The sequence below is a fragment of the Dryobates pubescens genome, chromosome 16, assembly GCF_014839835.1.
Source record: "Dryobates pubescens isolate bDryPub1 chromosome 16, bDryPub1.pri, whole genome shotgun sequence".
Lineage (NCBI taxonomy): Eukaryota > Metazoa > Chordata > Aves > Piciformes > Picidae > Dryobates > Dryobates pubescens.
Genome location: NC_071627.1, coordinates 23590490 through 23606277, shown reverse-complemented (window position 1 = coordinate 23606277; position 15788 = coordinate 23590490). Strand labels below are relative to the sequence as shown.

Here is a 15788-nt window from a genome sequence, read left to right as displayed (position 1 = left end):
GCGTGATGAGCTCAGCTTTCAGGTTGGGAACGGAAAATTGCATGAGTATTCAGCAGGCTTATGCAAGAGCATTCCTAATGCCGGACTTGCCCTGTGGAGATGCACTTGCAAAGCAGCACTTGGAGCAGGGTGTTCCAAACAGAACAAGCACCAAATGTTTTGCTGTGTTTCAACATGCTGTCAACAGCACAAGAGACTCATTCTGATCTCCTATGAAGTTGCCCTGGGCTCAGTTTAGCATCAGGAAGATAGTACACCCCTGGAGCTGAATTCAAACCAACAGTCAGTGACTATCTGCCTCACCTGGAGTTATGGAAAAAGCACTGGATTGAGGAAAGAAAAACGGTGTGTGGAGAGCAGCCTTTCAACCAGCCAGCTAGGAAGGGAATTCCCTCCACAGCTTAGCCTGTAGGGTCACTGCAGCAAAGGGCAGCCTCCAGGCTTGGCTACCTCTGGGTAGCTGCCACCTTGACTGTTGTACGAGAACAGCTCCACAGGCACTGAGCAGCAACACCAACACTGACACAATCCTTTTTGTCTACAGATTATTTTAAATACAATGGCTAAGAGCTTTTATCCCTTTCAGAGGGGAATGGCCACAGAAAGGACAAGTCCCCAGCTGGCCTCTCGTCACACAGTAAGCTAGAAACCATCAAGACTAGAATATAATTCTTTTTCAGCATCTGCTTTCCTCTAACCCTGCAGATATCAACTCTTGCCAGCAAAATAAATTAGCTTAGCAGGGGCAATCTGAGATTATATTTTTTTACCTTGGTTTGGTCTGCACACCACCCAGTGCACAGATGCACTTTGCACTGCAGAGTGCCCCCTGCATGCTTGCAGAGAAGATCCAAAAAGGAAAATCCATCTGATAACCCCAAATGATAGGGAAGGAGGTGGTGCAGCTGGGCTTCCCAGTCCCCAGCTGAGCCTGCAGCTGGGCATTTGGAAAGATAACTCTTTGCTTACAAGTGAGATGCATCTGTTAGTAAGGCTCCTTACAAACACTGAGCATTATTCCATTAATCCAGAAATTACTTTCAATTTGGCAGAAGAGCTGCTGAGAGCTTCCAGGCTATTATGGCTGCTCCCCTCATGGGAATTGAGTCTAGAGAAGGGCCATGAGGATGATCCGAGGGCTGAAGCAGCTCTCCTTTCAGGACAGGCCAAGAGAGTTGGGGTTGTTCAGTTTGGAGAAGGCTCTGAGGAGACTTTGTATCTGCAGGGGGCTACAAGAAAGCTGGGGAGGGACCTTTTAGGGTGTCAGGGAGTGACAGGACTGGGGGGGATGGATTCAAGTTAGGAAAGGGTAGATTTAGATTAGACATGAGGAAGTTCTTCCCCATGAGGGCGGTGAGACACTGGCACAGGTTGCCCAGGGAGGTGGTGGAAGCCTCATCCCTGGAGGTGTTTAAGGCCAAGCTGGAGGTGGCTGTGAGCAACCTGATGTGGTGTGAGGTGTCCCTGGCCACGGCAGGGGGGTTGGAACTGGCTGATCCTCGAGGTCCCTTCCAGCCCTGACAATTCTTTGAAGAGGTTGGCACTTGCCAGCCCAGCAAGCCCACACCAGACCTCTGCTGCCCCTCCAGGAGCCGAGAAGCCCCCGGGGGCGGCGGTGCCCTGGCGGGGCAGTACCTGCGCCGCTGCGCCGCGTGCTCATGTCGGCCACGTAGCTCCACTCGTTGGTGGCAGGGTTGTACTGCTCCACGGTGCTAAGGCACTGCCGGGACGCTCCGTCGTAGCCCCCCACGGCGTACAGCTTCCCTGCAACACACACACCGGCCTCAGCACGCTGCCTGCGGCCCGCCGGCGGCACCAGCACAGCCCGCAGCCCCGGCCCGGCGCGGAGCCCGCCCAGGGAAGCTGAGCCCAAACCTGCTGGGATGGCTGGAGAAAATCGGGCACCCGAGGTCCACTTGGCAGGCAGGCAGGCAGGGGTTTTTAAAGCTGCCCACTAAGTCAAGGAAACAACACAACAGCTTCATCAGAAGCCAAAAGCCCAGAGTGTTTCCCAAATGACTTTCTGGCCCAGATGTGCCACCAAGTGTGTGCTGCCGATCGAGCATCTCCTCCTGTTCGCTCAGGGCATCACAACACAGAGGGTACCACAGAAGGTACACTCAAGGCATGGTGTATCTGTCCCTCCCTCCCTCAACTCCATGAAAACTAAACTACATACAGGAGAGACTGGAAAAGCACAACCAGATGTCTCAGGATTCCATCATACATGAAACAAGGCTGACAGTCCCTGTCCTCTGTTCTCAGGCCTGACATACTCTCTCCTCACCTCCCTGCATCATCTATCAGCTTGTTTTACACTTAGCCTGTCAAGCCTCTGGGCAGAGGGTTTCTTTCTGCTGCTGGTTCAAGACCAGGCCTTCTACAGACTGTAACAAATAACCATTAATAAAGTTCAACAGATGTGTAGAACCCCAAGTTTAGGTACAAACCCCAGGAATAAGACCAATTTTTCAATCCCTAACAGCAGAGCCTGGCCACCAATGAGCTGTGCAATTCTTGGCACACAGTGAGATTCCCAGCAGCAGTTGCCATCTACCATTTTACTCCTCTCCTGCTTCCTTCCTGTTTGCAAGGCTGCAAGAACAGGGTCAGGTCATTTCTTTCTCACTCAGCTCCACTCATGGCCTCCTCAGGCTGTAACCACTAGGAGAGGTCTGCAAGGATCAGGCTCATGAGTGTGCTCCCTTTGCATTTTCCTGTCTCTGGGAACATTTGAAACTCTCACTTGTGCTGTTGGTTCAACCCACTTAGTGTCAGCTAATGAGTTAGGGCAAGAGTGCCAGACCAAGCCAGGCCAAAATAAAGTTCCCTGACTGGCACCAATTATTACACAGACATCAGATCAATGTTCACAACATCCAGATGAAGGCTGTGGATTAACTGCAGGATGCAGCTTGCTCCCTACACCAGTATGGATCAGCTCTTCCACCCTGTCAATACCCTCTTGGGTTTTTATCATGGACTACAACACATGCAACACTTATTTGTGCTTTCACACAACACAAAGGAAAAGGATTTCATGTCTCTAGTAGAAAGTCTGTCCATAGAAATGGATCTCTCAGGTATGTGTTTAATACTTGTCTGCATTCAAACTGCTTCAGCAACTCCCAGTGACTGTCAGCAGCCCAGCACTTCGAGCAGGGGCCAGCTGTGAAGGAGATGCTTCTTAAAGATGCAAATTTAGCACAACCACTGCTATTTATTGTGACTTCATCTCCCTCCCTCTGCTCACATAAACCCATTTCATGTACATAAACACAGTTCATGTTGTTCCCCATTCAAACAGGTCAAACCCCACCACTTCCAAGCAGAGTTTGTAACCAGGCTTGTGCCAGCAGCTGTCCTAACTGGAAACCGCTACCACGTGCTGGAGACGAGGTCAGGTAAAACCCTGCCCTTGCCTCAGAACTGGCTTTGCCAGAGAAGGAAAACGTTCCCTCTTAAACTGCTCTTCCTCCTGGATCCAAACCAAGCCACTTGAGTGTGGAGCTGACACATAGGTGCCAACAACTGCCACAGTCCCCCCCCAGCAGCCTCTCCACCCACCTGGCCCTCGCTGCCGTCAGTCCCTGCTCACTTCGGGAACGTGTGGCGCGTGTGGGCCAGCCTGATGTCAGTAAACACAGGCTTAGGTATTGCTGCCAAACCCCCACCTAGGGGCTGTGGGATGAACCATGCTTCCCCCTCTGAGCAGATCTGCTGTGCTGGGTACTCCATCCACCCTGCACGCTGCACAGCACCGCTGGCTTTCACCAGCCAGGAAGAACACGGATGCAGACTCCTGCACACACCTCAGTGACATCCAGAGGCGGCATGGCCTGCTCTGGTATGGGTCTGACACTCTTGGAAAGCTGCACAGGATTTTTCACTGTGATAAGGAGGAGAATGGAAAAAGCTGCACCAATTAGGTCATATAAAGTAAATCTTCACCAGCTAGAGAAGAGTTCCTGCAGTTCCCTCCTACTGCATTTCACCATTGTGGCTTCTGTGGGACACAGTCACATTTGCTTGATGGAAATGGCTGCTGATTTTCTTACCCTCCACAACTCCAACTCCAACACTGCTTCTTCTTGTGTTCATGGGAGCCACAAAAAACCACTCATTGGTTTTATAGCTATAGGCCTCAACTGATGCCAGACCTAGTTAAAAAGGGGATACACAGGTTTTCTAATTAAAAAAAAAGAGAAGAAAAAAAGATTGGTGTTGCACTTCCATCTGCCTTCCACCTCCTCCCAAGTCCATATTTCCCCCCACACTCCTGCACCCCAACTTTCTAGTCCCTTGCCTTTCAGGCTGGGACCAGCATGTCAATGGCACTTCTTCAACACCTGGAGAAACTGCTCCCCCATCACCCCTGCCCTGGGACTGCTGCCCCTCTGGTGTGCTGGGGACACCAAGGTGGAGCAGAGTCCAGATTCCAAGCCCAAAGGTCCCACATCCTTCCAAGCAATACAAGATGTCCCTGCTATGGTTGAAAAATTTCCCCAGAGCCTGTGGCTTGTACTCATCAGCAGCTGAAACAGTTCCTTTAGGGCTTAACCAAACAGCAAAGCTCCACAGCAGAGGCAGAAGTGTGAACTTAAACATGCTGTTATGCCAAGAGAAATCCCAGACACACATAAGATGCCTTGCTGGCATTTTACTCATGCTGCTATGAAAAAACTAACTCAGACAAGGAGAAAGTCCTTTTCAGTCCAGAAGCAGCACATTCATACAGAGAATGAGACTGAAAGAACTGTGTTATTAAAGGGGGGAAAATCCTGGGGTGAGATTCTCTGCAGTTACCGATGGGTCAGAACAAGGATGCGACTGGCTGCAGCACGCAGTAAACCCCATCCCTGGCTCCCTGCTCTACTAAATCACAGAGGAAGGAGCAGCAACCTCGTTAAAGCTCTGCAGCCTTTGCAGGGGCCTCTGAAAACGTTTCTCTCAGGTCAGGCACCGCCTGCCGTTTGCTCAGTCACCTACCAGTGCTGCCATCGAAGCCGCCCACTGCGTACAGGAGGTCGTTGAGCACAGCCGCCCCCAGGGTGCTTCGCCTCTCCTGCATGCTGGCTATGGACGTCCACTGGTCCTTCACGCCGTCGTACACGTCCACCGTCCGCACCCGCAGCGAGCCGTTGAAGCCCCCCACGGCGTACACGTTGCCGGCCATGAACACCACGCCTGAGGAGAGAGGAGAGACAGGTCACTCGGCTTTCACCAACAGTCTGGCAAGTGTCTGCTGGGGGGTGTGAGGCAGCAGGGAAGAGCAGAACCTGGGCAAGTCTTCCGTGTTTCCTGCAGGGTAAGAACGGAACAGACCAGACCAGACAAAACCAGGTTGGAAAAGACCTTTGAGATCGAGTCCAACCTATCACCCAGCACCATCTCATCAACTAAGCCATGGCACCAAGTGCCTCAGCCAGGCTCTCCTTAAACACTTCCAGTGATGGTGACTCCACCACCTCCCTGGGCAGCACATGTGCTCTCTTTCTGGGAAGAATTTTGTCCTGATATCCAGCCTCAACCTCCCCTGGCACAGCTGGAGACTGTGTCCTCTTGTTCTGGTGCTGGTTGCCTGGGAGAAGAGACCAACCCCCAACCTGGCTACAACCTCCCTTCAGGGAGTTGTAGACAGCAAGAAGGTCTCCCCTGAGCCTCCTCTTCTCCAGGCTAAGCAACCCCAGCTCCCTCAGCCTCTCCTCACAGGGCTGTGCTCCAGACCCCTCCCCAGCTTTGTTGCCCTTCTCTGGACACCTTCCAGCAACTCAACATCTTTCCTAAACTGAGGAGCCCAGAACTGGACACAGGACTCAAGGTGTGGCCTAACCAGGGGGCACAATGACTTCCCTGCTCCTGCTGGCCACACCGTTCCTGATCCAGGCCAGGATGCCACTGGCCATTGGTTAAGAGCACTGGAGCCAAGCAGGATACAACTCGTGTCCTCTGGGAGGTGAAGGGCATGGGAATGCTCAGCAGCATAAGGCACAGATGGATTCCACACCTGAATGAGTAATTCTCTGAGGCACAGAGAACAGCAAATGGTGATTCACGTTCACAGCCCTGTCAGATGTCATCAGAGGAAAACTCCCAACTTACAGATCTGCTCTCCATCACCCACTCCTCAGCACTGGGTGGGATTGACTCAGCTCCTTTGACTTTCACTAGGAAAACAGGATCCCTGTGGGCTGCCAGGACAGGAGGAGGAAGAGGGGAGACGCTTATGGAGGAGCAGCCAGGAGAGAGAGGTGATGAAGGGGAGATAGTGTCTGTGAAGCACAGACAAGCAAGAACAGCAGCAGGGCATCCATCCGAGTGAGAACGGTGCATGTCTGGAGGGAAAGAAGAGGAAGCAATGGCAAAAGGAAAAAGCTGCTTGAGGCCAGGAGCACAGAGGAAGGCTGAAGGGATAACTGAGGACATCCATCCAGAGCTGATGAGCTCTGGAAAACAAAGAAGGTTACAGCAGAAATTCCTGTTACCTGCTCTGCATCTCCTGGAGGGAAGCTCAGCAACCTGATCCCACCGCTCCTCCTCAAAATCATAGCACTCCACACTGCGGATGGCTTTGGGCGCCTGCCCACCCACCACGATCATCACCTGCAGAGGGAAGACAAGAGCTAGAGAGCCTCAGACACCAGCCCAGCTGCTCTCCACCATCACCACAGACTGGTCAGGAGTGGCTGCCAAAAGCAGGCTGCAGGCCCAGCAGAAGCTTCTGCAGTGACACTTGTTGCAGCTACTTCTGTTCAAGGGGCAAAGCGATCTCCGGTTTACCACACAGCCTGCTGATCCCTCCTCATCGCTTCCAAGGGGGGCAACCTGCCCTCCTTCCCCAGGAAACACAAAACCACTGGGCACCAGGCACAGGCAAGACTCACTGCTGAAGTATCTCTCAGTGAAGATGATCCCAGTGTAACTCTCCCAGCCAGGCCCCTGTTTAGTCATTATCTCCACGGCTGTGCTAAAAATAATCGATGCCACTCAGCAAATAAAAGCTGACAGCTGTGTTGCCACCTGCAGGGAAGATGACACTCAGGGAAATCACCAGGACTATTAAGACCTGGGGTGCTGAGCTGCCAAAGGAAGTGATTTGTCAGCTTCATTAAGCCTTCTGGCTGCAACGTGTCTGGATGCAAATCCAGTTATTAAACCCTAAGTTCCTTACAAACTAGGGAAGATCTAGGTGAAAGTGACCAAGGGCAACCTCAGGAGTGGAAGAACTGCTCTGCTTGGTCAGGCTAAAGGCCTATCCAGCCCCAGACTCCATTCCCACTGGGTGAAAAGTGAGAAGACTTGGATGACAGAGTGGTCCTTCCCAGATCTGCCCCATCTGCCAGCACAAAGGCAAACTCCCCACGGACTCACTGTCTTGTTCAGGGGCAATGGTCCCAGGAGTCTGCAGCTCAGCTGCCCATTGCTGCCGAGCCCCAGATAGGCACTGCAAACCAGCCTGTGCACAGGTAACATCCAAACCACCTCCACCTACAAAGAGCTCAACCTGCACTTTGTTGTGAGCACATTTCCTTCCACTCTCCACAGCTCTCAAGAGGGAGGATTTGCTCCCCTTGATCACTGCAAATCTCAGGAGCAAACAACCCAAGACAACCTGACTGGTACAGGACTAAGGAGCTAGAAGCAAGATAAAGGGGCTTCAAATATAGTTAAAAAGTAGATGGGAAACTGGCTTTAGCCTCTGCAGGGTGGCTGAGAGTAACCAAGGGGATAAGACTATCAGCTGAGGTCACCCAGGTAATGAGCTCAAGTCCAGTCACAGTTGCTTTAAAAGTACAGAGCCAGACAACCAACAGAAAGAATTTGAAGAGTATGAGAAGAGTGAACTGTTTGATCTACAAAGGTGAGAATGTGACATCAGAAAGCAAAGTGAGTCCAAATTAGCAGCATGACTACTAGCTGTGCAGCAGACTTCCATGGAAGGCTGCAGAGCTTCACAGGATTACAGAAGTGAGAGATTTCATAGCAGACAGTAATCCCTCCTCAGAGGGACCCACAGAGCAGATGAAAGTTTCTCACTAACAGGATTGCTGAAGGATCATCACCTTCTCCCTTTGCTTCACAATGAAGGGAAGGGAGGAGAAACCTGCAGAAGATCTGGGTTTGCACTTACAGGTCATGCTACAGAAGTTGTTAGAGAACCTCTGAATTTGCTGGTTCACTTTATCCTTAACTGCTTTAGTCCTAGGACAAGGGTCACATCAGCCCTTCACAACACCCCCACAGCTATGTTCTACGAACTTCATCTCAGTGCCAGCAGGCAGAAAGGACACCACACAAAACGCGCTGCAGAACCACAGTTTCTTGATGGCCAGCCCAACACCCCAGCATCTGATTAGACCCTCAGAGCACAGCTCTCAAACACCACCCCACAGAACAAGCTCCCTGTGATTTGTGCTCAGATAAATGACACACTGTGGTTTGGATGTCTTACAATCCCCAAAATGCTTATTAATAGCTTCAGCAGCAGTCTGCTGAGAGACATTGTGCCAAACTCTCTTTGTCTCCAGGGCACAGGAGAATTTGTTTCTGTTGTCACTTTTATCTACACTAATAAAGTGCTGGTCAGAGCATCACATGCCTGCAGGATAAATGTGGGGAGTACCAAGGATTATTTATTCAGTAGCTGCTGTCAGTCTGTTGACATTTGCTTCAGCCTTCCTGCCCACAAGTCTGGGTGCTTCTGACTGGGGATACAGGAGAAGGAAAGGCAGCTGCTGTGACCCTCCCTCCTCAGCAGGGCTCCACCACAGTGCTGAAAGCCAGCAGGAACCTCAGCCAACCCTCTGAGCACTGCAGGCAGCTGCCTGCAGCCATGCCACGGGTCAGTGGTTCTCAAGCTGCAGCTCCAGGAGCAGCAGCCCTTCACAGCCCAGCCCCACTTGTGGCTGACTAAACATTGCCAGGGCAGGCCCTCGCCCCTGGGAGCACAGATCTTGCTTCTCCTAAGGGTTTAATCTAAGCTTGTCCAAATTAATGATGTATCATGGGGCAGAGGCAGTACCAGAAGAGGGAGTAACACACTTCAAAGGATAACCATGCAGTTAGTGAGAAGTACCAAGGTAAGTCCACAAGCTCCTCAAAGGCAGAAAGTGCCACCAGGACTGCAGTGTGAGGTGAAGCTCAGCTTACCTTGGGCAGGCTAACAGGAGTCCTTGGCTTTGTTCTGGGGTTCTTTATGAGTTGCCTTTGATCCAGAGGAAGTAAATGGTATTTCATGGCCTCGATGAGGAAGTCTTTACAGGTGTTGTTATTCTTGATTAAAGCTTCTTCTTCGACTGTCTGAGGACAGGCACACATACAAAAGATCATCTCAACTGAAGTGCTTGCCAGCACAGGTCACAAGCTTTGCAGAAAGAAGGTGAAACCTGGAATTTCTCTTCCAGAGTAGTAACAGAAATACAAATCAAAATGCAGCAGACAAGCACAGCCTTGCAGCTCTTGCCAGAGGAGAGCCAGATGCACTAACATCCATCCATTATCACTCCCGAGGCGCAGTGCTCCTTCTGTTTACCACCCCCTGCCAGACACTTAACTCAGCAGAGAATTCACCAGCAGCCTGGGTACAAAACAAGAGATTTCTCTTATCTGAGTCAGAATTTTTAAGGCCTTAAAAAAAAAAAAATCTTTAAATTATTGATCCAAAAGCCTCCTGTGATGGGTTCAGCCTGTGAATACCAATTTTATATCAATTATATTGATTATTTTTTCAGACAGACTGCACAGCAGTCAAAAAGCCAAGACATTCTCTGGGGATTCTCAGCTCAATATCAAGGCTAAGATCCCAAAAATTAGCCCAAAAAGAACCATCTCTAAGTCAGAGAGCATCTCACCTGCCAGTCACACAGACATCTCTATGCACAGAACACACCTCAAGCCAAAATTAACACATGTGCATGAGGAAAGCAAACTGCACAAGCTTGTAACACCACCACCCAGGTATTTTCAGGGTGAAAAATCCCCAAAACCTAACTCCTAAATGCTTCCAGCACGAGGGGCAGGAGCCCAGCTCTCAGCACTGCCTGGCAGAGCAGAGGTCACATTTACGAGAGGGTTTCTGTGCAGATGTATTTCAGAGTCCACCCAGCTTCTCCTTTCATTCCTCTGTTTACAGACTCAGCAACATGCCAGATCCCCCACCTCACACCAACCTCAGGCCACTGAGCAAGGAGCTGCCAGCAGCTTCAGTGCAACGTGTCAATGACTTGTTTGCAGACTGACCTGCACAAGGTAGTCTCTGGGCAAAAGGGGCAGGCGAACGTGCTCCATCAGTTTAGCCATGTGCTCCAAGCGAGACTCCTTCTCATAGTTTATCCAAGAAATAACAGCTTCAAAGACCTGCACAGGTAAAGCACAGTCAAAGGGAGAAGGGAGAACTGGCCTGCACAGTCATCTATCCACAAGCAGCTTTGTGATTTTACAGCACTCAAGGAAGGTGGTGCAAGATCTCTGCCAAACAGATAAGGTCTGCACAGAGCACGAGCACCACTGTAGCCAGGAGGGTGAGCTGCCCATGCATGTTAATAAGCAACTTCACATCTAGATGTGCTGTATCACTCTCAAAGCCAGGAGTGTGCCCAGGACAATCATATACCTCTTGGACATGAGCACTGGAAGGCAGCCAGGAAAGTTAATTAGCCTGCTGACATTTGCACTGGACATTATTCATGAAATCAGCCACAAGGATTATTTCTGATAAGAGAGATCTCCCCTCCTGCAGGAGCCTGGCCACACAGTAAGTCACCGTGCTCACCAGCATGGTTAATCACTGCACCACTTCCCCCTCCCATAAAACCCCGAGGAGCCTTTAGGACAAGCCCAGCACAGGCACAGGAAGAGCCCTGCTCTGCATGCATGGCACTGCTAAAAATACTCAGTCAGAGCAGCTGGGAAGCAAGGGCTACTGGTCTGAGATGAAATCTAGTTCTGCTCCCAGAGCCAACCGGTTCAGATAAGCATCCAAACTTTGACTCCGTGACAAACTGCTCGGCAGCAATCCCGTGCAGCAGCAGCCACCCAGAGCCCTGCAGGAGGAGCAGATGTGGGCAGAAGCGTCCTATGTGGGCTCCTGCATGAATATGCATCTGCTTATATAACCAACAGCCTCACTCCTGCTGAAAGAGAGGCCTGAAAACGTCCCCAGGAGCGGGGAAGGCTTCCTGACACACCCAGCGAGGCAAGGAGAGAGGCTGCCGCGGTCTCAGATGCTGCGCGGCAGGATCTGGAGCGCTGAAGTTTCCCCACAGGGTCAGAATTAAACTCTGACCCTTAGCTCACATCTGCAGGCAAAATCCCCCAACTGCTCTCACTGCCCAGTTACCTGGGGGGTGGTGGAGGCTGAGCACAGCCCTCTGCCCGCAGAACCCAGCCCCCAGAACAGCACTGCTGGCCCTCTTCCCCAGCACACTTGGCAAGTGCCCTTGGTTTCAACTTCCCTCTCGGGTCACCAAATGGTCAGCTCAATTTGCACAGATATTTTTTCCCCTTCTTTCCATCCCACCCCAAGAAACCATTCTGTGTGGTCCAAGGTCACTAATTGGACAAAATCAACCAGAACTGAGGGCACAATCTCTCAGCCCTCTGCTGCTGCTGGCAAATTCATTTGCAGGAGGCACTGGCAGATGCATCCTCCCACAAAGGAGAGGCAGAGCAAAAAGAGGTCTCTCCCTCTTAGGCCAAACCATACACTTTAAAAAGAAAGAGCAGTAAGGCACCAGCCTCATTTCCCATGCCAACAAATGCTCCTGCTGAACTGCTTGGAATTCAGGACACTGCCAGGAGGATTTAAGCAACACAACAGGGAGCCATGTAATCAAACCCCAGCAAAGGCAGAGGAAAACATCTCCTGCAGAACCTTCAAGGATTTTTAAATGGAAATAAACAAACAATTTTGCTGTGGCTACAAGGCCTTGAAAGCAGAAACTAGGTTGTGAGATTCTTTTAATTGCAAATGACTGTGGAAGCAGCATAAAGCAAATGTTTAGCCACCAAACATGCTTTTCATTAACCTCTGCTGCACAAATGCTGAGCTACAAAACAGGTCACAGGACTGGGACATACCCAGCCACAGACCAAGATGACAGTGAATGAGTCTTAAAGGAAGGTAAAGCAGATGTGCAGGAGGAATAAACTGCTTCCTGAGTGCTGGAGACCACTCCTGAGTTCCACATATGCTGATGCCACCCTGCTGTGCCTGCTCTAACAGCATTTTTATATATATATATTTGATCACATTCTGGCACCTTCCCTTGGCTCCAGCTCCTAATTTTATAAGAAGGGCTGAGGGGGATGGGGGAAATGTTAATCCAAGACAGCAATATCTCTCTTTAAAGGCCACATCTGTTTCCACTAGTGCCATGCCCTCCCTCTGCAACACTGTGCCCACTGCAGACCCCAAGCAGCCACTGCTGGTCCCCCAAGAGAGGGCTTCTCCAGCCAGGCACGAGCTGCTGCCAGGCTGCAGTGAAGTGATGCCACGACCCACACAGCTCCATTCAGAGCAGGGGCACAGGCTGGCAGCTGCCTGGCTGCAGGAGCAGGCTGAGCTGGGGAGAGGCAGATTCACCACTCTACAGTGTGCCAAGGATAAAAGCCTGGGGTGTCCTCTTTCTGCACACTAAGCAAACAGCAAGCCCAGGTGTTTTCCCAGTCTCTCCAGACAAAATTCCACTTGTTAGATGCTCCCAGGAGTGAGGAGCAAATTGTGCATCCGCTTCTGCTGCCCATTAGCAGCATGAGGGAAGTCAGTGATTGGATGCTGAGTAAAATCCCCAATCCAGAGCCCTTGACCCTTTTAGACATGTATTTCTGTCATCCATTTCTCTTGTCACTGCTCCCATTTGGCAGAAGCCCTTTCCCAAGGGCTGGCAGCCCCTCCATTTCACACTCCAGGAGTAAATATGAAAACAAGATGATCTTTTAAAACAGCTTGTCCTTGCTTATAATCAGCCAGTTAGGCCAGGTGTAGTTTAAAATACTGATAAAACTCTCCTCAGAGTACTCAGCTACAGCAAAAGAGAGCAGGCAGGGATCACAATAAACCTTTGCCCTTGACCAACAAGGGCCTTGTGCAAGCACAGAGGCTGGGAACAGCGAGGGGGAGAAAGGAGGATGATCTTTGAGTAATGGGGAACTGCTGTCACCATTTTACAGCCAGGATAGATTTCTGTGGTAGCAGACAACTTTTGTAGTTCTGATGGCCTAGGGAATAGAATTATGCCAAAACTGGTGGAGATGACAAACAGATTTTATTAGGCCAACTGGTATTAGTGATGGAGGTGGCAGAGGATGGGGAGAACACACAAGCTCTTGGGTCACACATGCCTCGAGGCTTTACAAGGGCAATGCTTCCCTCACTGGCCTTGTTACCTTCTGGCCCTGGAAGGACTCAGCTGTAACACTTCCCAAGGAGCTGGAGATAGGAATGCTCTGGCTCACAGGCTGCTGTACAGCTGTAAGACATGGTAACAACAGGAAGAACAAAGCCTCTCCTGAAATCTGGCTGAGACAACTGAACTCTCCTTTGCCTACTTAGAACATCTTGTTCTCTCTCCACCAGGAGGGCAGAAGCATACACACAGGTAAGTGTGTGTTAGCTATGCACAGACACACACATAGCCTTTCATATATATATTTATTTCAAGATTTATCCCACACATTAGCAGATGGGAAGAATAAAGGGTCAGGCAAACTGCTTGTCTGTCATGAAGCTAACACAAGCCAGCAGCCTACCTATGAGTCTGACCTCAATTTCCAGCACTACTCTGGGCTCCAGAACTGTTTTCTCGTGTTTATGTTCCAATCCCATTCTCTGCTTCTCTCCTGTTGTTTTGAAGGCACAGCTCATGCCTACACTTCCTTCCACTGCCTACATTTCCTTCCACTGCCTTGCATCCTAGACTTTTACAATCAGCTAAAGAAACACTGGGTTTGGTTGCATAAAGCTCAGGGAGGGAGGGAGGGCTTTGATTTCTCTGGGCACAAGGCCAATAAAAGCTTTTTAACAATGCTGCACAGCGCTGGAAAAAATGGTTACTAAACTTGCACTTCCCTTTGCAGGCTGCTTGGCTGATGCACAGTGATTCTGCTGGGAGCTCAAGCCATTTGCTTTTGCCCTCTCTGGCCCTGCCTGTGTGGCACCTCGCAGCACCCTGCCAAGGTGCCAGCCCCAGCCCCGGCTCCCGCGGAAATGCACTCCCAAAGCCCCCGAGGTTGCTGGCTCAGGATCTGAATGAAGCCTTGCTGCATTCACACCTCATGTGGTGCAGGCTCTCTGGCAAGCTTTACCATCCCCATGGGCCCAAGCACCCACTTGTCTGCAGCCTGGAAGGCATGAGCAAGGATGGGTGCACACAGACCAGCAGCACCAAGCGCACACAGGTCCACATCATCCCACCAGAACTCAGGCCTCCAGCAACCGTCCCGAAATTACAAGCCATGTCATCCTCAAGCTTTTGTGTAGCCTCTCACAACTGTCCATCTCCCCACAGCCACAATTCAGAGGTGAACTGAAGGTCTCAAGGTATGTACCTCTGCCCAGAAGCCTGCTGCATGTCATGCAGAAAGCCTCCACCAGAGAAAGGAGCTGGACCTGGTGTTCATCAAGCACCACAATTACACTCACCCTCATCCCCAGGACTACAGACTACACCAGATGTCAACATTTCAACCACAAAATGACACCAACCAGTGCCTTTCCCCACCTCTCTCACGAAAAACATTAATGATGGTGGGAAAGGGTTTGCTTCCTCCCTCTGTGGTTGCAAGCTTCCTTCAGTTATTCTGACATGCAACAGAAGCCAACACTCCTCCCTGACCTAATGAAATTCACCTTTTTTTGGAGGTTTTACAGCAGGTAATAAGAGCTTTACACAACAGCAGATGGGAGGTTCCTAGTTTTCCAGAGAGGAAAGGTATTCAGCTCTGGCCCCCAGGGCTTTTGGAAGTGATATGGATCTGAGAATCATTACTTCCTGCAAAGAACAACCAAGTGAAGGTCATTTTTACGAGGGGTTTGGATTCACATTAGTTTTCCTTTCCAGGTGACCACCGTTGGGAAATGACCCCAAAAGAGTACAACACAAAAACAGTCCTGATGTAGGGTCTAGAAACATTACAGCATTCTTCCATTCACTGTTGCTATACAATTTACTGTACCTTTTCTTCAGAGGAGACTGTGAGCTTGTCACTTGATATTAAACTGCAAACCTGGTCCAGACTAAGGCTAAGAAATTCTTCTCCTAGCATCACCTCAGGAAAGTGCTGCTCTGTTCAACAAATGGAAAGGGGGAACAGAAAATTATAAATGAAATCCATGCTTTCAGTCAACAGCAGGAGGAGAGCATTCACAGAGCCACTCTGGTCACGGCTCTGAGCACCCCAGGCAAAGGACACGCAGTGGCTGCACGGGGGAAAAGAAACAGAAAATAGACTCAGAGCAGGTGAAAGGAATTTGATGTCATTTCAGGTAACACAAACCCCAAGAGACATTTTCAGACATGACACTAAAGGGGAGCTGAACTGTCTGTAAGTCCATTAAGTACCTTCCCGTGGCAAGCACAACTACAAGCGGCAATGGTGCCTCGGTGACTCAGCCAATGACCTGGCCACCTCCAGAGCCACTTCTTGCTGCTTCAGCCAAGAGACAATCAGATCTGCTCAACACCTAGATGAGAGACTCCAGCTAGGGCCCTGGATGTTCACAGGTATTCAAAGGAAAGCCCAACTTCAGCATGAAGCAGCCAAAGAGCAAGTTTGGTGCATACCCCCAG

At 50.5% G+C, this 15788-nt stretch overlaps 1 protein-coding gene across 2 annotated transcripts in view; it reads right to left on the bottom strand.

Moving 5' to 3' along the window:
- The window catches only part of KLHL3 (kelch like family member 3), a 50740-nt gene that overhangs the window by 3017 nt on the left and 31935 nt on the right, over window positions 1-15788 (bottom strand). For both annotated transcript variants that reach the window (XM_054168501.1, XM_054168502.1), the window contains exons 6-12: window positions 15175-15284; window positions 10240-10356; window positions 9151-9300; window positions 6486-6603; window positions 4990-5187; window positions 4059-4160; window positions 1636-1764 (exon numbers count right to left, since the gene is read on the bottom strand). In XM_054168501.1, coding sequence (XP_054024476.1) covers window positions 1636-1764; window positions 4059-4160; window positions 4990-5187; window positions 6486-6603; window positions 9151-9300; window positions 10240-10356; window positions 15175-15284 — 924 coding nt within the window. The remainder of the gene's footprint in view (window positions 1-1635; window positions 1765-4058; window positions 4161-4989; window positions 5188-6485; window positions 6604-9150; window positions 9301-10239; window positions 10357-15174; window positions 15285-15788) is intronic.